At 44.2% G+C, this 25,630-nt stretch overlaps 1 protein-coding gene across 1 annotated transcript in view; it reads right to left on the reverse strand.

The window, feature by feature from the left end:
* pcx (pecanex) overlaps positions 1–25,630 on the reverse strand; it is a 102,426-nt gene that overhangs the window by 10,117 nt on the left and 66,679 nt on the right. The window contains exons 30-37 of the mRNA XM_050192423.2: positions 24,433–24,648; positions 21,414–21,667; positions 19,520–19,750; positions 17,424–17,527; positions 15,610–15,760; positions 15,257–15,405; positions 13,684–14,037; positions 8,249–8,358 (exon numbers count right to left, since the gene is read on the reverse strand). Of these exons, the coding sequence (XP_050048380.1) occupies positions 8,249–8,358; positions 13,684–14,037; positions 15,257–15,405; positions 15,610–15,760; positions 17,424–17,527; positions 19,520–19,750; positions 21,414–21,667; positions 24,433–24,648 (1,569 nt within the window). The remainder of the gene's footprint in view (positions 1–8,248; positions 8,359–13,683; positions 14,038–15,256; positions 15,406–15,609; positions 15,761–17,423; positions 17,528–19,519; positions 19,751–21,413; positions 21,668–24,432; positions 24,649–25,630) is intronic.

The raw sequence follows: 25,630 nt of genomic DNA on the forward strand, positions 1-25,630 counted from the left end.
AATCAAACCAAATCATGACGTTTAACATCCTAAACGCAATACATGGGCTCTAAGGGATGCAATGTAGTGGGGGTCTCTAGATTAATTTCAACCTCATGGGGTTCTTTAACTTGCTCCTAAATCTAAGAAAAGCACATGGTTTTGCACTCAGTTCCCATCGTTATGGGGCTGCCATGCCCAAGAATTAAACCCATGACCTAGGCATATGCTAGGCAGCAAAACCCCACAGCCACCATGCTACCATGACGGGTCAAGAGCAACATCACATCAAACTTGGAAACTACACAAACCTCATTTCAACAACAAGCAAACAAACAACTGCCCACAGTGAACCCTAGAAAGCAGCTTAAAGATTAGAGATTAAATTAGCTACACTTTTGCACTGGCCCAACACTGCTGGCCAGCCGTGCAAACAAAATCTGCTTGAAAATTAAGTTCAGGGATTCGTGGCCCCATCTAATCAAACTTAGCATCACTGGCTTTCGTTCGTTAACAAACACTCCTGTTCGCACTCGCGTCTCCTCAAACTCACCAGCACTTGCTCCTGCCCATAATTATGTACACACATTGTCATTCACTAACACTCTACGTAATGCCAGCGAAAAGAGCGTGGAACAAGTAGGAGTTAGTGTACCCGTGGGTGGGCCAATCTATGTTGCCACCATCTCTTCCTGGCTACCTAACTTGCTGTTTGCAAGCGCACCCTCAACAACACAAGGGTGCTGCAAGCAAGCAGCTGGCCATGTTGTGCAGGGCTACCTAATGGTGTAAGAAAGCCCGCTTCCAGTATTAGGTACATCCCTAAAGCACTGCACAAATATTACAGAGGTAGCCGGAGGCAGCCTATCGCTAATTTAGCTCTCATTCACAATCGCTTCTACATTCTGCTAAAGAAACAACTGTTTCCCCTAACCTTTCCTTGGCTCCATATGGCAGTTATGAAAATCAAGCCCTTAGTTTCCGAGATTCTTATCATCCCACATGGTGAGTATATTCACAACTAGCAAGCACAGGACAGTCTGGAAAAGTAGTTCATTCTTCAGGGGGCACATCTTGAATGCGCACGTAGACTTTTAAAATTATTAAGTAGAACCACAAAATCTTCAGTGATGCTGTTTGGCGCACACAACCAAAGTGAAGAGAAGAATATGCGACAGAAGTTTTATTGAAATCCGTGAATCTAAAAGATCTGAAAAGCTGTCCTTTGAATGTGCTTTTCAATTATTTTCGCCATTTCAGAAGGCTTGCCGAGGAAAGAGAAATTAAAAGAATATTGAGCCTGCATCTTGTAAATAATTCTTTTCATTCTCAATCCAGCTTTCCCTTTGTGATTGGTTCACATGATGCTGCACCCTCCCCTATTGCCTGGATTGGCCACTAGGCAGGATGGCTGATAAGAAATGAATAAAACTATATGAAAGAACCACGGCCCTTGGCAACGTATCTCTGTGGAAGCTAGGCCAGTGGCCTGTTTAGTTCACAGTAGTTTGCATAAGTTAGAGCCAGCTGTCTAAAGACCCAGCTAAACAAAGCACGTATTACAGGTAGCAAACTGCACAACATCAATTGATACGTCGAAAAATGTGATTTATTAAAAAAAAAGAAAAATCTGACAGCATTCAAGTAAAAACCTAATGTAGGCAATAGAATGCCACATAAAGTGCAACATAAAGTCTGCCCTTTAGGACACATCAAGTTTCTCGTAACAAAATTACACACACACAACACACATGTTAACCTCTGTGAATCAAAGCTTTCTTGAAGCAGTTGCTTAAACGCTAGAAAACTTAATGCAATGCCTACAACTGTCTTTACTATCACATATGCAATGCATAATCTCGTACAATGTAAATGTTTATGCACTGCACTGGTTACAACTTTAATGTGATGCAATGCTTATGTGCTGCACTGTTCACAATCTAAGCCAAGATGCAAATGGCAGTTCCACCATTTGCATCTAATGTCATTGTTTGCCAGTAATGTCGTCACCGCATTGACACTGAAACGTCGATGCAGCAATGTCCAGAGGACGAAGGTGATGTTTGTCAAAGGAAGTGTGGTGAGGACAGACGCATGCTGAGAGAAGTACGATGCGAAATACCGGGGTAAAGTTGAACATTATTTTTTTACGTTTCATTCGTGTGTCTTTGGCCTAATGCAAGCTCAGTGGTGGTCCAGCCGGTTTAGGATTTGATGAGCACTTTAGCTATGATGAGCGGAAACTCGACCAGTACCTAAAACTGCCTTACAAGTAAGCTTACATGCACAATCGCCTGCTGTATACATGCAACGATGATGCAGACCATGTGTAGCATCATCTTCATCACTGTAAATTCTAATCGCTTGCATAGCTTGAGTTGAGAACGTGCTGATGGGCGAGTTGGTTGTGCATGATTACAACAAAGGCACCAAATAAAACACCGGATGAAGAAAGGAGACATGAGACAATCATGTAGGCGCACTAACAACTGAGCATTTTATTTCTTGACACAGGAATAAATAGCTGCTGTCAAGGATCAAAACAACAAGAAGAAACAGAGCCGTCATCTGCATCGCACAAGGAAACCACAATACAGAACAACTAAGTGCTGCTCCCAAGATACACCAGTTCCTTTGTCGAAAGGGAAACAGACACTTCACTGATACAATCAAGACCCCGCTTCCTGATATAAAGCGCTTCCAATATCTCCCTTGTCATTTGATCATCAGCTCTGTTCAAAACACAGGTTCTATCAAAATCTGGAATGCACTTGTGAGCCTTACAATGCGCACTTATGTGACCGGAGAGCTGGTTTTCCATCTTATATCGATGCTCATGCAATCTGTCATTCAGACATCTGCCCGTTTGGCCCACATATGATGAACCACACGACAAGGGAACCGAATAAACTACTTTCTTTACACATCCAACATGCTTCTGCCTATGTTTTTTTCCGCACACCTGCTTATTTTCCCGTTGTCCTGCGTTCACCTTGGCACACATTGGATCAAGACGTTTCAGAGCGGAAAATAAAACCCGAACACCAGCTCATTTGCTTACTTTTTTCAGAGTGCGAGATATGCCGTGAACATATGGAATGATAGCACACCTGGTTTCAGAATGACTTGCTCGACCCTGGTTCACAACGTTAGGTAAACTGTTATCCGCCGGAAGCTCGTCAGTCAGGATGAGAGGGTGCAAGGCTGTTTAAACTCGCACAATAGTAATGATGACTGAGTCTCCAATTCTGGACTGTCACGATCTAAGAACACTAAAAAATCATCCACAAATCTAAAGATCTGCATCACATTTGTCCCCGATAAGCTATCCGCCTTCTCTGTCGACATAAAAGACTTGTATTACTTGATACCACAAAATGAATTGATGGAATGCGTCACTAACTGTATCGATAAATTTGGAGCAGTTGCTTTCCAGAACGCCTGTGGCATAGCAGTAGGCTCCTTTTTGGAGCTGCTGTCCGTGTACCTGAAGTCCACGCGCATAATATGGAATGACGACGCCTTTCTACAGAAAGAGGGTGTGTGTATTATAGGTTCATGTATAGACCCTGTTTTAAGCAACATCTCTTTAGCTTCAAAAGACAACCTGTTAAAGCAGTGCTTATCGGGGACAAGTGTGATGCAGATCTTCAGATTTGTGGATGATTTTTTAGTGTTCTTAGATCGTGACAGTCCAGAATTGGAGACCCAGTCATCACTAGTATTGTTCGAGTTTCAAACAGCCTTGCACCCTCTAATCCTGACTCACGAGCTTCCTGCCGTTAAGTGTTTAAGATTTTTAGATTTGAAGCTCACTTTCTCATCGTGTCTTGTGTGCTGGCAGTTCAAGCCAAGGCCTAGCAAACCCATCCTCTCTTACCATTCCGCTCACTCAAAAGTAATAAAAAGAGGCATCATTCAATCATGTCTAACCAATGCACTTAACAAGTCATGAGGGCATCAGCTGCAAAGCAGTTTTCATTGTCAGGTCAGTCGCCTCAAAGGGGCACATTTACCTCACCATCTGATCATATCTGTTGCAGAAAAAATGCTCAGGCTGCTCAAGGAACCTAATGTAAACCAGGGTCGAGCAGGCTCTTCTGAAACCAGGTGTGCTATCATTCCATATCTTCACGGCGTATCTCACAATCTGAAAAAAGCAGGAAAATGAGCTAGTGTTCGGGTTTTATTTTCTGCTCCGAAACGTCTTGGTTCGATGTGTGCCAAGGTGAACGCAGGACAACGGGGAAATAAACACGTGTGCGCAAAAAAACATGGGCAGAAGCATGTTGGATGTGTAAAGAAAGTAGTTTATTCAGTTCCCTTGTAGTGTGGTTCATCATATTTGGGCCAAACGGGCAGATGTCTGAATGAAAGATTGCATGAGCATCGATATAAGATGGAAAACCAGCTCTCCGGTCACATAAGTGCGCATTGTAAGGCTCACAAGTGCATTCCAGATTTTGATAGAACCTGTGTTTTGAACAGAGCTGACGATGAACTGACAAGGGAGATATTGGAAGCGCTTGAGATCAAGAAGCGTGGTGTTGATTGTATCAGTGAAGCCTCTGTTTCCCTTTCGACAAAAGAACTGGCGTATCTTGGGAGCGGCACTTAGAAGTTGTTCTGTATTGTGGTTTCCTTGTGCGATGTAGATGACGGCCCTGTTTCCTCTTGTTGTTTTGATCCTTGACAGCAGCTATTTATTCCCGTGTCAAGAAATAAAACGTTCAGTTGTTAGTGCACCTACGTGGTTGTCACACGTCTCCTTTATTCGTCCGTTGTTTTACTTAGCGCCTTCGTTGTAATCATTGAGTTGAGAGCAGAAAATAGATTGAGAGTGTGTTCTGTCCTCAGCTCAAAACATGAGCCAAACGCAAATGCTTGGCTGCAACAATAATTGTGCCTGGTCAGAACTCACGGTAATGAAGGCAATGCTAGATCCCATAGATCCGTTACACAAAATGTTTTGTCTCTTACACACGCAAGCAAGCAACCGTGAAGGGCCCCTCACCAGGCCCTGTGGTAAATATTAGTTAAACAAAAATTACGCAGATCCAACACACATGTTGGAATCTATGTGAAGCAAAGAAAGCTTCAGTAACCAGTTAATGAAATGCTATAAATTTGCCCATTTCATTCTTGCGTCTTTGGCACTAGGAAATGTGACAAATCTTATATCGGCTTGGATTTCTTCATTTCTTCCTTTTAATGCGTTGCCATTAGGAGTGTCAAAGTGGAAAAAAATTATGAAGATCCCACGCACTGTGGAAATCTGTTGAATTTCACCCGAGTCAAAGTGCACCATCTCCTCTCAACCATTCCATCTAAATCCCCTCTGGACTGTTGCAGGTTAGTACAAAGGTATGCACAGCAGTTTCTGCAATGCTTTTGCGGGGGGGGGGGGGGGGGGGGGTCGAAGTTAATTACAGCAGACTAGAGGACATTGTGGCGACGCCCAGGCAGCTACAGGGGGCACTGTGGTGAAGCCATAGAAAGGTACGTTTTTACGCACATTTAAAATGGTAGCTCCATTTTAAATTCATGCATACGTAGGTACATACACTTTAAATGATTCAACCACTTGGCCAATCCCCCATTGTGGGTTTGTGCCATAGTATGGAAATCATCAACATGCGGCGATCATCTCAGATATATAGAGGGCGTTGGCACAATATGCACTGCTAGCTACTTGGGCAATCCCCCACGGGTATGAGCCAAGCATGGAAATGGTCATCACAACCAACACGTTGTGACGGTATAAAAGAGTTAGTTGGTGTTGGAATGAGAGAAGTAGATTTGTGATTATGGCCTAACAGAGCACCGGGCTGCTGCACGGGGGCGGAGGCTTGAATCCTGCTACTGGATGCACTTTATTTTTTATTTGTTTTTTTTTAAAGACTTATCAGTGAGAATCCGACCACCAGCGACCAACCAATCGACCGGCTGACCAAACCAGGCGAAATGGTGGGACGATGGGCAAAGAAAGCTTTGCTTCATTAAGTTGTGAACGGTCATTTAAGGAGTTTTCTGCTGCAATAATTTTTAGGACGGTTACATACCTGTCAACCTCACAGTTTCAAATATTATTAAATATCTTACAGATATGACAGGATTGGGAGGGGGAATGGGGGAATACCAGCATTTTCTTTAGTTTGCCCTGAGTGCAAAGGCATTCTGGGATACATAGGCTGTTTTTTAACGATGATTTACCTTTAGACACAGCAGCCAAGCAGCAGAAGACTTAAAACAGCAGAGACCAAAAGGCATCGTACACATTTTTTATCACAGTCACTCTACTGCTGCCAATACGGCCTGCTTCGGGAACTTGTCTTAGTTCATTCAAAGTAAGTACCCCTCTGGTAGAAGGTGTCTTGCAATGTCCCACACAAGTGTGGTGAAAGTACCATATTTATTTATTTTTTTTGTACGCATTCGTTGCAATGTTGCCCCCGCAAAATCTTTATTTAAACACCCTCAACTTTTTTCGAGAACAGAATTGATGCAACTTTTGCGAAATCTTAGAATGAGCCCGAATTTGAAAACTATGAAAAATTTGGGAGAGGTATGGAAAAATTTTGGATGGCGCATTTACAGAACACACTGCGTTTCGTGGGAACCCACGAGTTGCTCTCGCTACTGCTGGCCACTTGTGTGTTGCACATGGCATGTGTGTGACACAGATAAGCACTACACGTAAAGTAATCTTTACTTATTCATTTATTTACTTATATACCCTAAGGGCCTTTCAGAGCAATAACAATTATTTGATCGGTAACAAGTCACAGAATGCATAAACAAGTACACTTAACAATTTATAGAAGCGCGTAAGAGTACAAAAAAGAATATCTTATGTGCAGCTGGGATGCCTCCTTCGAAGAGAAGAATGTGCGGGCATTTGAGTGAGGACATAGAACATAAAGGTACCTTGGTTATACACAATATTGGTTATATGCATGTATTCATTACATGCTGACATTGGGGAGAAATATCTTAGAGTTACTTAGTTATACCTGAAAGGAAGGGGATTAACCGAGGGGCCCGATTTTTTTTTATTAGTCATATCATAAGTAGCCAACAAACACTGACACCAAGAACAACCTAGGGGAAATTACTTGTGCTATTATAAATGAAATAATAAAGAAACGATAACTTAATGGAAATGAAAGTGGATTAAAAAACAACTTGCCGCAGGTGGGGACCGAGCCCACAACCTTCGCATTTCGCGTGCGATGCTCTACCAATTGAGCTACCGCGGCGCCGTTTTCCCATCCACTTTTTTGGGTATTTATGTTTCCTAGTAGAACCCTGGGAGTGTTAGCCAGCGCCACCACTCACAGACCTTGGCGGCGGACGTGGTAATTTCACAAAGCTTGCAGCTCGCCGCCCCCCAGCGACGCTTTCGACGACCTTTCTGCCGCAGGCGTCATGAGAACATGATCTTTTTGGGTGAAGGCAACTGGTCAATAAACCCAAACATGCTACCTGAAGGCATCAATGTTGCCGGATTCGAGACCCTCGTTATGTAATAAATGAGAAAGGAAGGGGACTAACCGAGGGGCCCGATTTTTTTATTAGTCGTATCACAAGAAGCCAACACCTGATAATTCGTTTTAGCCACACTTGTTATATCAAGGTTCGAGTGCATTTGGCTATTCTCACGGCACACATCAGCTTTGCAGACACGATCGTCCCCACACAATCTGCACACCACAATTGTCTGCCTGGAATGCCCAAATCTGGTGAGAGGCCCCTTGGGTAGGTGAAAAATTGAAAAGAACAAAACAAAAGAAGCCCTATTTCTTGCTTCTGTGCTACTTAATTTGACACTTGCCTGCCAGGTTGAACTCTGCCTCCACAAACCTTGCAATTCACCTACAAGGAGCAAAACAGAAGGGGCGACAGCAGAGGGTACTACACGCTGTCTTCAACTTGGTTGACAAACTGGTATCGCACGCTGCCCGAGATGCCTGGGATGAGCCAGAAAAGCACGCGGAAGACGTGCGTACGAGCCAATGAACACACACGTCAAACGGCGTCAGCGCAAGACGTCTAGAACGGTGCGTGGAACAAACGAAGCGTACTAAAAGAAGCGTTGCTCGCCTGTCGACAAGCGGGGAGTGAAAAACTTACGTACACACCTGTAGAAAGAGGGAGGGAATGTGCGACAAAGTATTTTTAAAAAAGCAAAAAGGAGGAGGAAGAAGTCGAGCGTACAAAAGCGTGACGACGCAGTGCATCAGAAAGACGCGGGAGCCACTCAACTCACCTCTCGAGATGCTTCCAGACAGGGAGCCCGCCATGGTGTAGTCAAAGATGTTGTCGTCCTGAATGGCCGTGCCACCGCTCGAACAACCCTCGCCACATCTGATCTTGAGGCTACCAACAAAAAGAAAAATCACAGTGGGAAATGCTTGCAATGAAGAATCAAACTATTAAAAACAGCCTCAGCAGAATGAATAGTGTACCACATACGTATGATACACATAGAGCAACTACTTTTAACATAACGGAATCGAACAGAAATATAATCTTGTGTATTTACCTGAAAACTGTCTTTTTTCTAGCAAAGAATACATAAGCGACAGTAGCACAGGAAATAATTTTTGAGCTCTTTAAGAAATGTACGGTGGCAGCTTGCCGCACGACATGCAAAATGTTTTAAAAAGTACATTCAGCGCCATTCTTCTCTGTGAAGGTGAATGACCAGCAAAGTTGTGTATAGTGATGACTACACTGATTTAATATATGGTGATCACTATATATATTGAATAAAGACACATAAACGTGACTTCGTGATTCTACCGTCTCTTATTTTATTTTGTTATCCTAGTGATCATAGCTTTATGGCCACTATGGCAGACGGCCATGGGCTGAACGACAATGCTGGAAAGATACTTTAGCAAACGCCAAGTCTATACATGACCGACGATGTGTAGTTGGTACATCGACATGTGTACAGCATTGAATGCTGAACCTATCCTCCTCACGGCATTCGGGGTCCCAACGGGCATCGCGCACACGTTTGGCGTTGGCAGCCCGCTCATCGTCGGTGGTCTCCTTCTGCCGCCACCGTGCCCATTCCCATTTCTGCTCGCGAAGGCGATCTTCACGGGTACGCTGCTGTTCTTCATCGGACTGAAGGCAGCCATGCGACAATCCAGGCCCGTCGACCAACGATCGCTCAGCGTTGGCAGGTTCCCGCCGCCTTCGCGCCCGTTCCCGCTTCTGCTCCCGCCGTCAATCTTCGAGGGCAGGCTGCTCTTACTTGGTGCGCACAATACGCGTCCTACCCATAGCACGGCCAGTATGCAACTGCTGATAACGACGCTAGGTGATGTTGACGTCACAGTAGAGAGGCGCACACTTATATAACGTCGAACTATAAATGCACCTTTAGCATTTATAGCGCCTGGCACGTCGGAGTGCTGGAATTAGCTATATCGATTTCAAGGTCTGCGCGAACCTTTTCTATGCACCCAGAAAAAAATAGAAACATAGCCATATAAACCTTAGCTGTAATAAATAGGTTACTTTCCCACTTTATACTTTTCAAAATGGCACACAAGAATACCAGGGTATGTTTTAGCTGTTTGTCAGTCCACTGTAATGTTTTGAACAAGAAAGACATTTGGGTGGCTCTGTGAGGCAAGCATCAATTGCTGTATCATATATGATACAGCATGCAATCATGAGTTGTTTTTAGAGCAATAGCTCTCATACTACAGGTATAAACCCAGAAAACACCTGGTTCTATAAATCTGGCCTTCAAGCTCAGCCAAGGTCAAACTGGGACTTAGCCCACCAATACCGGTGACTGCAACGTATGCCACATCACATGGGCGCCCGTATCTTGAAAACGATCTGCGATGTGGACAAAGTGCACAGTTGTGCAGGCCTCATCTTCAAAGCGATTATCTGCTATGTTTACAAAGAGCGCCAAGTGCTGTTAGCTTCGTATGCACTGTGTTTTCGACACTTAGTTCACGCTGAAGTGAGACACGGCATGAAGGTTAATTCAATTCACTTGCTGCTGCTGCTGCGCCGAGCAGCGCCTGTGTGTTGTCTTGAGGTGCAACTGCAGATGCGATAGCTGCAGTCAGCGTCGAGCAGCATCTGCGTCCTTTCCCAAAGCAAGCAAAACTGTGCTATCGCTCGACAAACTTGGTTTAACCGCGTTCAAGAATGGCAATTTTTTTGAAGGAGTGCCAAGAGCGGATTTTTTGCGAAAGAACATGACTGATGGCAAATTATAATGTTTGTATACAAGCCATACTTTCTCTTAGCACCATAACTGCTGATGAATAGGCCAGAAAATGAAAATGCAAGCAGTCATCACAATGAAGATGGCATGTTTCTTGCCATGTCCCGAGAGCTAATAACAATAGCAGCAACCAATAACTTTTTGAGGAAAAGAAAGAAGATTCTGTTTTGGCTTGAAGTTGGTTGAAGTTCCTAAAAACTATGCAAAGCAAAAGTTGGCATAAGACCAAAGTCTAAAAATGATCCTGCCCAGATATTGAAGCTATCAATTGTTCAATCAAAGATGGCGTCATAAAATATTAAAGGAACTTGTACTAGCTGGTACTGTAATAAATGCACACCTTACTTAAAAGCAATATTTCAAGCTTTTTCACTGGTTCTGATGTTTCTGCAAGTTATCTGCCATTAAACGTGTTTCTGCATGGCCATAAACTACATATATGCATTACTGTATGCTATATCACATATTTGACACACAACTTTGGTTCATAATATTGCGACCAGGCATTTCTTTAGAAAAGTTTAATTTCTTTTAGGCCTACCTGGCCTAAACAAAGGCTTGTCTAACTTCTTTTCACAAGAAAGTAAAAACTGATGCAGTTAGAAGTTAAAGAAGAGCTAAAGGCAAATTGGCAATACTTGCTGATTAGGACAGACTAAAGTGATTGGTTAGGCTAAGAGAGTATGAATTTGGACAAGTCGGTAATTTATATTTAGACGTGCAAAAGCACGATAGTGACAGGACAGAAGCGAAAGGGACACATACAACAAACACGGAGTTGCTTACAGCTGAGGTGGCTTCCAACAGATTACCTTTGCAAGTTAAATATAAATTTCATAGCTTATAGCTCCGATATGTTCAAAGCACAACTTTTGCCAAGAACAGAATAAAGTGACGTAAATTACATTAACATAAAATATGGCTCCCGTTCCCAGGATGAGTTATGCGTCCCGCTCGTAGATCGTAATTTATGGCCAACCACCAGCAGTACAAGTGTTAGCCACACTGTTTTTTTAACGTACAAGAAAAGACAGTTTACCCAACCTTGCTGTATTTAGCTATGGGAGGAGACACTGGTGCTGCCTCTTCAAATCGCCCTGTTGGAAAATTTTTGAAGGGACTGTGATGCCCTCTCTGTGCAGCCATCCGAATCATGGCTGGCACAAGCACACAACAGAGCATGGCTTCCAAAATAGACGGCACAAGTGCGTAAGCGACCTCCGTCCGTCATAGGCAATCTGAACTGTGAAACAATGCCCCTTAAAGGGACACTAAAGTGAAAAATGATTTCTTCTGCATCAGTAAATTACCATTCTACAACATAAAAAACACCACTCTTACAACGATAAGATGTTTGGTAAGCCAGAAAAAGCGCAAGAACGAATTACGGGTGGCAACGCCTACTTAAGTTCCCGTTCCTGGGGGCTGTGACGTCTTGGATTTTAATGGCATCTTCTAAGGACTACTAATTACATATAGCGGTACAGATTGACTGCATAGTATTCTAAAGGAACCAAATATTAAACATGGCAAGTTTTGGGAACCTTTATTCAGCCAATGCGGCCCAAATGCGAAAAGATACTTTGGAATCCCTGACGTCACGCTGACGTACGGCGCTGGGGTTTCGGCGCGAAATTCAAATACCGTATTTACTGGCATAATGATCGAACTCACGTAATGATCGCACCCCTGCATTTTGTCGTCAAAATTCTATTTTTTTTATTTCCCGTGTAATGATCGTGCCCCGAACTTGCCGGAGCGATATGTCGTGTGCCAAGTCTAGCTAATAATGATCACGCTTACTATCTGTCGAATGCTACGCGAACGACTCTTGAAGACAAGCCAAGCGGTCTGCACACACCAAACATTCTTAAGTAGATGCCTCATTTCATTACTTTCATCACTTTCCGCACTTCCATGACAAAAAGAGGTACAACCAAACTTGCCTTTATTATGGGTTGGCTTCATGATGGTTGTGGTCAACAAAAACAAAAAAGGCGCCTTTCGATTCTTTTCATCTGCACTCGTGGGCACGCAACAAATCGCGAGCGACAATGATAGTAGCCACGTTTACACTGATACGTTAAATGTGTACCCTATTCATACGCGGAACCTTGTAACACAGCTAAGATATTCGCCCACCCTTACTGGAAACGCGCCGTATTAGATAGTAGCGAAGACAGATACCGCAGTTTCCGCAGCACGCCGGCTATGCGTTTCTATGTCATTGGCAGCTAAGCGCGCCCATCTGTTTCTGTCCCCTCAAAGTGGACATGGCTGCGTTATTGCCGCAACCTTGCCGATATTAACGATATTATTCATCACTGATATTGAAAGAAACTGTTTCAATGCACGTAATGTACTTCGGAGAAGAAAAAAAAATATTGTTTGGCACATTCGGCTTGCTCCGCCGGCCGCCATTTTTGTTTTGGTGTCCCGCACCCGCATCCCACAGCAAATGCGGGACGGAAAAATTTTTTCTTTCTATTTGCGGAAAATTTAACCCACGCAATGATCGCACCCCTGAATTTGCTTAGTTTTTCTGACAAAAAAGTCCGATCATTATGCGAGCAAATACGGTACTGATACTTGGACCTTCATTTTCTCATCTAACAATCAAACTATTCTTTTCTTTAAATGACTGCCTGCAGGGTTCTCAAACAATGCATCATTAGTCTAAACTGATTGATTGTTTCGCTTTAGTGTTCCTTTAAGTCACTATTTACTTTTGAAATAGGTCATCTCTTGGCTTAAAAGCAATGCTGCAATATTTCCAGATTGCGTATCTATGGGGGTGTTGTGCGAATATTGGAAGTTTTGATAGAAATCAAACAGATCTGTTTGAATCAAAGTGTTCCATTTGAGAATTTGGTCTTCAATGTCTTTGAATATTAAATTAGGTCCAAATATATGCAGTTGCTATGATTGTTGAAACTGGACTGTAGTAGAATAGGGCTGATGTACATGGCACACCGGCCGCTTAAAGTGCACATTACGAACTAACTTGAAACTATGGCAAGTTATCTAACATAAGCTGTCCTTTTGAATGTACTTACCGATAGTGACACCTGCACTGAACACATCAGTTTTTGTTTAGTTTTTTTTCATCTTTCCTTGCTTTATTTCTTTAGTTACACTGAAAGGAAGAAAATATTTAAGATTCCAATTTGATTCGATTAGATAATTTCACTATTTGCACACCTCTAGTAACGCAGGGCCAAATTCACAAAGCTTTCCATTCGTAAGTTGTCTATATCATTGGCCTGCCTCTGCCATAATGTGTCCAATATCATGACTGGTCACATCTGGTCTTATCAACAGCTTTAGCTTAAGAACCCTTCAGGGAATATAGACCCTGACCTATTTGACTGATTCAGCATTTGCTTTAAGTGTCTTTCCAAGTTCTCAAACCTCACTTAATAAATTCAAATGACACTGACCGGTTCCAGAACCCCAGGAGGGCACCACCGAACCGCGAAATGCTGAGGGGTCCCCCGATCAGTCCGCACAGCTGGGCCGACGTCTCCAGGAATGACGTGGTCAGCGGCGACACGTAGATGGGATAGCCAATGGGCTGGTCACATGATGAGTTGATGATGTTGCGCAGTGCCTGGCGGGCGTTCTGGATGCTGCCACGCTCCGGGTTGCGGTTCCGCAGGTACACCAGCTCCTGCTGCTGTCCCGCCCACAGACCACGAACGCACTCGCGGTTGACCTTGATAACCCGAAAGCTGAGCTGCCTCTTGTTCAGCATGATGATCTTGTAGTCATCTGAGCTGTCGTCAAAGACGTGCCTGCGTAATCAGAGCACGGGGTTTTGGCACACGGTGCTACGCAGCAGCAGGCTTAGATGGCCTAGTGGCAGGTGCCTTAATTATGCCTATCGCACCCCGATTGCATAAATTAGTTTGAGTGCCACTCGAAAGCTTGAAGGAGCCATGTACACTGCTTTTTACACCTATCATTATCAACACCATTAGGCGTATGTACGCTGCAGGAGAATGCCTCTCCAAGCAATTTCCAATTATTTGTGTCTTGCATCAGCTGACACCACCCTAGGCCTGCAAATGTCGTAATTTCATCACACCACCCACCTCTCTGCCATCATCGAACGCATTTTCCTCCCCTTGGCACCCCATCCCTAATCCTTTACCCTAATCCTCTAATCCTTTACCGTAATCACCTGTTATCTGCTCTACGCATCACATCACCTGTCCAGCCAAGTTTTTCCCTCTTAATATCAGGTAGAGTATTGGCTAACTTTGCTAGCTCTGTCATTACCACCACTGTCTTCCAGTTTTTTAAGGTTACACCTATCGCTGCATATTTCATTACTCAGTATACGGTCCCTAGCTTCTTCTCAAGCTTCCTTATTATTCTAGTACACCTAGCATGCAGGGGACATAAGCACAGCCAACTGTAGAAGTTTTCGAAGCACTGAACTTGTGAAAAAAAATTAATTTACTTGACATTTTGTCTCACAGCACGGAATTTAGGTAAGCAATAAGTTGGCAACACATGGACATACTATTCTCTCCCCGTTTCAAGCCACACAGAAATATATTGGCAAAAAAAAAAGTTATCTTTTTTCAGATCTTGTGCTCCAAAAATTTTTGTGCTAGGGGCAACCATTGATGCCATTGATTAAAGAGTTAATAATCACTGGCATCCAGAATTGGCACTGCATTTGTTTGTATGGCGAGTTGCATGCCACTCCTGGCTTGCAACAGATGTCACTGCACAATGAAGAGAAGAAACAATTTAAACTAGGTAACGATCAGGAAAGGGTCGCCCACCAGAACTCACATGCGTCAGAAGGTTTTCCAACATTTCCTACGATGCGAGCAACTCGAGAATTCCGTATCTTAGAAAACGGCAAGTTCGGACAGCTCAAGCTGCAGAGAGAATGCTCGACCCAGATGTTAATGACTGTGTGCTTCAGCAATGACCCCTTCTCGACAAGCAAGCCGAAAACTAGGCAACAGCAACAGCGACCACACAAGGCCAACTCACCGCAGAGCCAGAAGCGATGGAACACTTGACAGCACTGCATTGCGCCAGGCTGGGTCAGCTTCGTGGGAGATGACGAGGTTCTTCTCGTAGTTGCTGATGGCATCGTACAGCGTCGCATGGTCGTCGTACTCGGCAGAGAGGAAGTGATCCTGCAGAGCATTTGAATTTACAAAGCAGGTACCTAAATGAACAAAAATTGCTCGAGCCAGAAATTTTTCACGTGGACCCACCCTCGCAAGGTAAAGAGACTGCGTGCAAATCTTCGAACTAATGTACTGTGCCAAAAAAAGAATGAGGGATACCGAAGGACTTGACTCCACAAAGACATTCGAATGCTTTGCTCGTTGACCCACCTGATGCAATTTGAGGGCCATGCGTACGCTGGGTGCAACGACTCGTCGGAGGAGTTCCATATCCTGGAAGACCCACTCGTCCCGGACGCACGTGATGCGGAAGTCACCCTTGAACAGTGCGTGCAGGCCGTACAGCAGAAGGTCCACGCTGCTGAAAAAAAAAACAAGTCACGTGAACCTGGTAGTGAGAATGTGGTTGCAAAGGCCAGAGGCTTGGGCAGGTTTGTAATTCATGGCAAAACAAGCACAGCACGGAAGAACAGGACAAAGAAAAAAATGCTACATTTACAAGCAGTAACTCCGTGTGTGTCATTTTCTCAAGGCAGCATTTCTGGCGGTGTCACCATTTTGGGGAGACGATATCTTGGGTTCTACTTCTCTTATTGTAATATAATTGTTTTCCTCTTTCGAAAAGGCAGAGAAACAGAGATTGCAGTAAGCATATAATGTAAACAGATATTCTGACAGAAATTTTCAAAAAGTGACAGTTTGTCCTCGGTGTTACTAAGGGTTCATACATTAAAAAGTTTGACATGCTATTATAACTTTGGCTCAAATTAGTGTAGAGCATTCATTCTTACATCACTCCATATTCTGGTAATTCAATATCTACTTTATGTGTAAATTTTATCGCACCATATATAGTTTAGTAACTGGCTCACTCCCAAGCAAGTTCCGAATTTTTTGAATGAATGTTATTAAGTTTGCAAGAAAACTGAATATATTTCTTAAATTAGCACATGGAAATACACAAATCAGCAAGTTTCGCCCAAATCTACTCGGAAAAGAAAAAAGTTCTTAGATGAAGCATTCACCCTACATTATACTATGGTATACTATGCTACGCTGTACCATACTATCAATTCATACTATACATCTCCATTCATAGGCACCTAAGTTACTAATAGCTAGCAAGATTGTTGTTAAGTAATGCGATTAGCCTCCTGACCATGTGGAGCCCTGTGCTTCTTGCACAAAATTTGGAAGCATAAAAGTTTCTTTAACTTTTGCAATATTCGATTCGATTTGGCTTTTTTTCTTGGTTCGATTCGAAATCTACTAGTATTCGGTATTCACATACCCCTAATAACTTAACAATAGGCCTCAACGTGAGCAATTCTCGTGATTTTTTTAGTGTTGTCTAGGGCAAAGATATCTGCCTCAAATTTCTTCGTCTTTCATGGTAACAGGCGACAAAATTTGTAAACCGTGCTCTTCGCAGATACGGAGAAAAAAAATCTCAACCTTGACTAACATTGTGCAATGTTTCATTTTCCACAATTTTTTTCTCCACATCATAGCAGTCATGTCTGTAATAATTACTTATAACGGATGCTATTGACCCATACTCTATCATTCAATATTCTTATAGCCCTAGCCACAACACCTCCTCTTTGGAAGCTAACCAAAACGGGGATTGGGCAAAATTCACAAAAAGCATGTCTGACAGTCCGGGCACTTCCATATTTATTTCGTGAAGACCGATTTTTTTTTTCTTCCTCACAAAGACCGATTTCATTTTTCTTGACACTCATGCCACAAACATATTGTTTTAAAATCAAATTTAAAAACGGTCACCAGACATGCCTGGCCCAATTAAATTGAACGTCAACTACATCAAACTAATATGTACTGTGTTGTCTGTGCACATACAGTACCAAACAATAAGAGCACGAGAATACACGAAATGCAAAGGACAGGCAAATACGAAAGACACAAACAGGGGTAATGCCTACATGCAAGTGATGAGAAAACAAGAGTTAAGGTTGTGTCGTGCCACCAAGGCTGCTGCCCCCAAGCAAAAGGTCACTGACCTTGAGAAAGAGTTGTGCGATGCAGTTCCCAGTGCCCGCCGGGCCAGCAGACTCAACGAAAAGCACAGTGACACGACCAGAGAGTTTCGATCGTGCTCAAGGCTCTGAAACAGGGCAGAAAAACAAAGCTGCCTTCAAAATGTGTCTTAACCAACTCTCACGCTCCAGCTTACAAATGTCAAATCAATGCAAAAATGACCAACGCAAGTCCATACAGTGTGGCAGGTCATCAATGCTATAATTTTTACAATTTCTACAAACGGAAAAGCATTTGGGTTGATTGATACAAGAAAAGATGTCCGCCTCCTGACCCACCATGACGGCTGTTCAGATTTTCATTCAAGTACTAGTAGCTAAGCAAGTCCACATGACTTCCACGGTAGTTGAGAATATCAACATCAATTTTGCAAAACAGGCTGAGCAAATTCAACTACTCAGCATGGTGGACGTTAGCATTGCCACTCGTGCATTGCTTCGCCTTTTTGCAGTGACAGAATTGTCAAAATCATGTTATAGCTCTCTCACATGATTTGCCTGCTGTGTCAAACTGCGATGCCACTAATTTGATAGCAAAACAGACATTCCTATCAGACTGTACACACAATATAAACAGCGCAGTCCATTTCCGAATCTACACACACTACTGACTGCCTTGGAAATGTAAAAGGACAAGCACACAAATGGCAAATGGACTTGAGCACTGCGTTTTCATTCGACAGATGGCTCACCATGTTCAACTCATTGTAGTTACTTGACAGTTCTTCTGTTATTTTGACACAAGTGTAACAAACAGGGAACCCAATTCTTCTGTTCACACTATCACCCAGTGGCACTATTGTCTTTCGAGTGGGAATAGTTGCTTGCGATCCTCTGACCCACATGGGAATTGCTAACAACTGCCATTCAAGTGCAAGTGGCCAAGTCAATATGAACACAGCGGCAGTTGTTACAGACAGCCACAACCTGTCACACGATCACGATGATAGGCACTCATGCTACCTTTCAAGCATGTATGACCACTACAACACTTGATATCACCGAGCTACTGAGCACAGTTATGATATAGATATGATAATGACATGCAGGAGCAAGTGCCCAGATGACAGCAGCGGTCCGTTAGGTAGTAATCCAAGCCTAACAGTGGAGCGAATTCACAGAAAAACCAGTGTAACTCATGCTGCTGCAAGACAGTTTCAGAGCCAATGATACAGCAATTCACCCCAAAATATCTCACAGCTTGCATTTTTGCAAACGCTACTGACATTTAAATGCAATCAGTTGCACAAGGCAAGCCTTCAAGTACATTTTATCAGACTGATTAAAGCAAAGGGCCTCGATTGAAGCAGCACCCATCCCAGTCATGTAAAAGTTGATTTAGCCATTGACCAGTCAATGATCAGCCAATCATGATAACTAATGGTCAATCATAAAGTGAACGGTATTTCACCACCTGCATTTTTCCATACGCCACAGACATTAAAGTGCATCTAACTGCACAAAGCAAGCAAATCACAAAACACCTAACAGCCCACATTTTTCTAAACAATACGTACAATCAAGTGCATTCAAATGCACAAGGCAAGCCCTTCGAGTTCATATTAGACTTGCTAAACGGGTCTTAATGGAAGCAACACCCACTCAAGTAAAACTGTTTCTATTACCAATCAGCCAGGGTAGTCGACGGTGATAACTAATGGCCAATGATAGAGCGAAACCAACCCACAACACCTACATCCAGCATTTTTTCAAGTACAGTGTATTCTCGATAAAAGGAAATCGCTTCAATGGAACGCCATCCTCCTGGCTGGTTGGTTTTGTAGTCATGTGATTGTATTCAGCTTTGTTTCTCAGTAAATGGAACTCCTGATAAATGGAACCAATTTCCCTGGATCCCTTGAGGTTCCTTTTAAAGAGAGTCTACCGTACATACATTCTCGTGGATCCATGTGCACAAGGCAAGCCCTTTCGAGTACACCTTATCAGACTGGTTAAAAGTAAAGGGCCTTCGTAGAAGCAGTAGCTAGCCCAGGCAAGTAACAACTGTTTTAACTGATGATCAGAAGCATGCATGCTAAGGGTTAAGAATGCTGTCTCACCTTTCCAGACCGAGCAATGCAGAACTGCAGCCAGTCGAGGTACACGTTGCAGAAGGAGTTGCGCGAGATCCCCGAGGCCCGAAAATCATAGTCTTCGTCGATGTTCATGTTGAACACCGGGTCCACATCCGTGTAATTTCTGTCCAAGGTCGGGTGCAGTGCGTCTCTCACGGTTGGCAAGGCAAGCCACTCTTCCAGATGATTAGACGTAACCGTGTAGTAGACTATGGCCTGCAAAGGAAAGCACCCCTGTTGACATTGGAAACAACACGTTGACAGAAGAATGGAGATGAAGTGATTAACAGTGGCAGAACAAGGCAGGCCTCAGTCGGGCGCGGCATTTTAGTAAGAGGGTTATGTGTCATAACTGAAACAACCCCGTTGACCTGATCCCCCATGTAGAAACGCCGAACTGGAAATTCAGCTTACCTTGTTTGCCTACTGCTGTTAACACTGACTGTCAAATTATTAGGAAGTAAAGTGGGAGACACACGGTCCGATTCGGTGTCCGATCCGGCGTCCGACGCGCCGGAATCGAGGTGTTTTGCCGTGCCGAAGCGCCGGATCGGACGTCTGGCATGCGACAAACCGGGCAGATTTTCATCATCCAACGCGTCCGACAAACGCACCGCCGTCTGGCCGCAGCCAATGACAGCGCGGCTGGCATGTGACGTTCTCTGACGTTCCCTCCATGGAGGCGGCACTGGCTGGCCGGTTTCTTGCAGTGTTTCTTTTTTTCCTTGCCTGCTGCAGTTTGTTTCCGACACGAAATAGTTACCAGTTCAGTAACATTATCTCGAACGTGTGCCTGTTATGCAAAGCAGCGCCTAGCACACTAGCCCTAAGCTACTGGTGAGATTGGGAGCCGCAACGCAAGGGCATTTCGCGGGCAGACAGCACACACCGACCGTCTGAGCGAGGCTGCTCACTTCACTTGCACATCTGCCCTTCGCAACGACTGCTCCGAGTAAACCAATTGTATTTCATTATGGGCGACCTAAGTGTACAATGTTAATTGTTTTGGCAAACATAAGTGCTCTTCGGCGAGCTTGGGATGAATCGTAAGCGCCGTCAGCCGTGGCGTCTGCTTAGCTAGGCCTACTGGCCCTATCGCTGGCTGTTAGCAGAGTCGTCAGTGGACAATGCGCCATCATGAAGTGTTCTGTCACTCGCAGGGGCATAATTTTATTGACAGTGTTCGCGTAAAGCAAAGCAGTGTTGTGCAGAGTTGTTTATATTGCGTTACTCGACGTGGCTATGAAGTGAAGCTGGTGGGCTGGATCTTGGCGGAGCTTACGCGCTGCTCGATCTTTCAGATGCACACACCATGTGCCCCGAATCGTTGTATGCCGCACGTCGGATCAGACGCCGAATCGTACCGTGTGTCTCCTGCTTAAGGCACACAAGTGAGCAGAGAACTGTCCACACTACATTGACTAGAAGACAAGAATACAGACAAGTTGGAGACAAGTTGGAGGCAAGAATTTTGGCAAGCTAGTAGAGAGCAATAGATGCTCAGATGGGCTTCTTAAGTACACTGACATGCATCTGAGCATACGCAGATTGCATGAAAGGCTGTAGAAGCTGCACACACTTAATCCTGTTAATATTAAGTGGCATTCAACACAAAAATATTTTCGTAATACGTACACACTATTTGTTAAAGGCATGTATTCATTACATGCTGATATTGTTGATAGAGAGCGGGAATTTGCCTTCTGCAAAGGCCTGCTGGTTTCTATCTCCTCCCGATCACGAAAATCAGAGGTATGCTACTTTTCTTTCTCTTTATAAAAGAAGGTGTGTGCAATAGATTTGGGGACGCATTAGAGTCAGGTAAATACAGTAAACATCTGAGCGTTTGCAAGAGAGGTAGAAAGAGTTTTGGCTGCACCTTGACGTAGTAGGTAACGAGTGCCTTGCGCAGCTCGAACACCTGCAGCATGGAGACAGCAGAGTTGTCCGAGATGGAGTAGCCCTCGAGGACGTAGCGGGCGGCCGCCACCTGCCAGGCAAGCCAGCGTTGGCCAAAGGCCGCATTGGCCGACAGCAGATGTGGCAGCCGACCCGGCTCGCAGCAGCAGCAGCCCTCGTCCTCCTCGACGCCCTCCGAGATGGCCTCCACCTCGCGCTGCTGGCAGTAGGTGCCTGTTGGGACAAAAAAAAAAAAAATATGGCAGCAGCCCCGTGAATGGTTCTCTCCACGTGCACTTGTGCAATTACGGGCCAGGCGTTTTCTTTTTATTTTTACATTTAAAACAAAAAGAAGATTATCACAGCTTCAACCGAAAGGTGAAGCATCAACAGCTATATGAAGCATAGACATCCAGTAGCTTATTGGCAACATTGCTCTTGAATAGTCAGTGTCCTAGCACGAATAGATAAGACAGCACATGTGTACACATGACATATGGAAGCACTGCCTCTCAAACATTTCTCTTGGATGCATCAAACCAGGGCCCATTCCGTGGATTTTCATTAAACAGAACTTCAAGGGACCAGGGAAACAAGTTCCCTTTGTCGGGATTCCCATTTGCCAAGAGACTGAGCTCAAGAGTGCACAAGGTGCTTTACTGAAAGGGGCAAACACTTTATTGCCAACTGTAGATAATCGGTGAAGCAGGTCTGGTTACCAAGCTTCTTGTTACAAAGTTTCTACTTGCACAAAAGCCACTGACTAGAGCTAGCAGCACAAAACATAATTACGAAAAGAAATAAAATGGCCATTTCATCAAAAAAAAAATGAAATTAAAAAGTAATTGTTTTAGTGAAGTGACCGTTCTCAAAGTCCTCGAAAACCTTAACTTTTGTCTGCAACGCGAGTGTGTCGTCCGGGCGTTTTTGTGCCGCCATGAGAAACGCCAAAGCAAACTCACATCTAGCACAAACGAACACCAGCCACGACCATGGTAGAACCACACAAACCATGGCACCAACAAAAGTCAGCAAGAGCCACCTTGGCGAGAACGTGGAGAACCGATGAAAAAATTGCAAAAAGGAAAGGCAGGAAAGGCAAAGTGATTGGCATCGCAACGCCACTGAGATTGGCCGGTCAGTTTCATTTGCGACAATATTTGTAGTTCCGTTTGCCCGGATTTGAAAATATAAGGTTCCATTTAATAGGGTTCCGTTTAACAAACTTTTATTTGCATTGCCTTAATGCCAAACTAACCAATCATAAGACTGTTGTTCCATTTACCCAAGTGGCAATTACGTTTTAAGCGATTTCCGCTTACCTAGATTCTACTGTACTTTAAGAACTTATCTCACACAAGTGCTTTCTGCGATTGGCTATCACTGCAGCTTTTAACCCAATATAGTGCCAATCTTAGCCAATAGTCTTGTGCACTCTAGTGCCAGTCAGTGGCAAAAATGCCCTTAGACACAATAAATTTAATGAATACTACACATTCAGATTTTTAAAACATGCAGCCATGCACAACAAAGTGAACCAAGGCAGTTGGAAATTAAAATAAACAGATGGAAGTCAGTGGCTTTGCATTGTTCTGTATGACGTTTTAACATCTCCAGGAATCAAACCCCTAACCTTACATTCAGCAGTGGGCTGCTATAGGCAACCAGCACTGAAACTTTGTGTGCCAGCAGCAGTGCCATAACAAACAACCTGCTGCACGTAGGAGCTGTTTCCAGTGGGAAACTCGTTCTTCAGTAGAAAACTGTTTACAGTAAGAGATGCTGCGGTTTCATGCCAGCAAATCAGCCACTGATGTTTAGGCTTACGTTTAAGAATAAAGGGACCCATTGGGCTAATTTCTTTTTTTTTTTTACACTCAGGAGTCGCGACCACACCAAGCGACAGAATATGAAGCCGTAGAAAGCATACGAGAAGTTAATCGTTCAGTCTAATTGCAATTAGTCATAACATTTACATTACAATTAAATATGACAAGTTGAACAAAAGAATAGGCGAAAATGCCGACCAAAAAAGGAAAATCTTTTAAGAAGTTTCCGATTTCATATACAGGCTGTTGTTTCGCCTTCTGAACAATGTTTTGGCTTCGGTATGAAGGCCAAAACATTGTAATTAACCTACCCTGTTTTGGTCGGCTTTTTACTATTTCTTTTGTTCAATATGCTTCCTCCCGACCAGGTGAGATGTTGTGAAACCATTAATTTCATTAAACATAACAGCTTTTCCTACGCTTTTTGTGGCTACACATTCTGTCACTTGGTATGGTTGCTTTGTTACACGTGGCTCCACTGTACAGGAACATGTCCGTTCTTGGCAAATCAGTTCTGCAGAACTTCACAAGGTGGAGGAAGTATTCATGAAAGATAAAATTCTCATCCACCAAAATGTAGCACGAGGCTACAAAGGAAACCCATACGGGTTTGTCAGAAATACCGCTTCACAGTTGATGATAAAAAATCCCAGACCAGGATGAATTTTTTCTCATCTTTGAAGCGTTACATCTGAGCTGAGCGTTACATAGCTTTCTGCTACATTCGGGTGGATGAGAACTGCACCTTTCATGTATGTCATTGATCAAGATATTCCATTCTCATGATGCCCCTACTAGACAGTGTCGTCCCTTCTTTAAGCTCGACCCTCAAAATAGCCATGGCACCTCCTGGCCATCGCAGGTTTCCCATAGCCACCCAGCTGTTCGGGCAGGTTAAATTAAAATTAAATTATGGGGTTTTACGTGCCAAAACCACTTTCTGATTATGAGGCACGCCGTAGTGGAGGACTCCGGAAATTTCGACCCCCTGGGGTTCTTTAACGTGCACCTAAATCTAAGTACACGGGTGTTTCCGCATTTCGCCCCCATCGAAATGCGGCCCTCGTGGCCAGGATTCGATCCCGCGACCTCGTGCTCAGCAGCCCAACACCATAGCCACTGAGCAACCACGGCGGGTCTGTTCGGGCGGGTCAGACAAACACCACCCACCTCTGAACTCGAGTCCCCTGAGCTGGAACGTGACGAGCCCGTTGGCAAGCTCGATGATGTGGAGCAGGCAGTTGAGGTTGTCCGAAGCCAGCACAAAGCAGTCGCCCTGCGTCACGTTGCCCCAGCGGCCTAGGGCCAGGTCCCCGTACAGCGACTGCTGCAGGGACCGCGTCAGGTGCTCGTAGAAAATAGAGTTCAGATTGTTGTCATCCGAGCCTGGGCAAAGGCAAGTGGCCACTGAGCTTAAAGGGATGCTGAAGAGCAACACAGCGTTCAGTTTAAGCTGATGAAATATGATGCAATGATACAGCAATGATGCTATAATGATGATGATGAGCAATAATGAAGAGGACTTGCAACAAGTGACCAAGGATCTTAGCACCACAGTGTGTAAAAGGGTAGGCTTGAAGATTAACATACAGAAGACTAAGGGCACATTCACACCGGCGACTTGGGGAGGTCGCGCGACCATTTGCGACTCGCAATCAAAAAGCGACCGAAGGCGACTGATGTTCACACCGGCAAGCCCGGCTGAGCGCGACCCGCAAGTCGCAATCCCGGAGATTATCGTTCTCAGCGAGAACTTTCGGAATCTACGCGGAATTTGAACGCGACGCCGGAGGAGGCCGGATGTAGACACACGAAAGATCACTTCCGGTGCGCCGCTGATTGGTTTATCAGTTTTGCGACCACGGTCGCGCGACTGAAAAATCGCGCAGAGAGCGACTGGCCCAAAATGGTCGCTTTTCAAGAAAGGAGACCGTTTGCGACCATTTGCGACTGGTCGCATTGCGACCAACTTGGTCGCGCGACCACTGTCAGTCGCCGGTGTGAATGTGCCCTAAGGCGATCTTGAATAACCTGGCTAGAGAACGAGAATTTACAATTGGCAATCAGCCTCCAGAATATGTGCAAGAGAATGTTTATCAAGGTTTATCACTCACACAAGACTTCAATCATGAAAAGAAAATTCAAAGAATAAAAATGGCGTGGCGCGCGTAAGGCAAGCATTACCAACTCATGACTGGCAGCTTACCCCTATCCTTGAAAAGTAAAGTGTACAATCATTAGACTCTACCACTATTAATATATGAGGCAGAAACTTGAAGATTAACAAAGAAGCTAGAGAAGTTAAGTACCGTGCAATGAGAGATGGAACGAAAAATGACAGGTTAACATAGAGATAGGAGGTGAGTGC

This window comes from Dermacentor andersoni, chromosome 10 (genome assembly GCF_023375885.2).
Source record: "Dermacentor andersoni chromosome 10, qqDerAnde1_hic_scaffold, whole genome shotgun sequence".
In the NCBI taxonomy this organism is placed as follows: Eukaryota; Metazoa; Arthropoda; class Arachnida; order Ixodida; family Ixodidae; genus Dermacentor; species Dermacentor andersoni.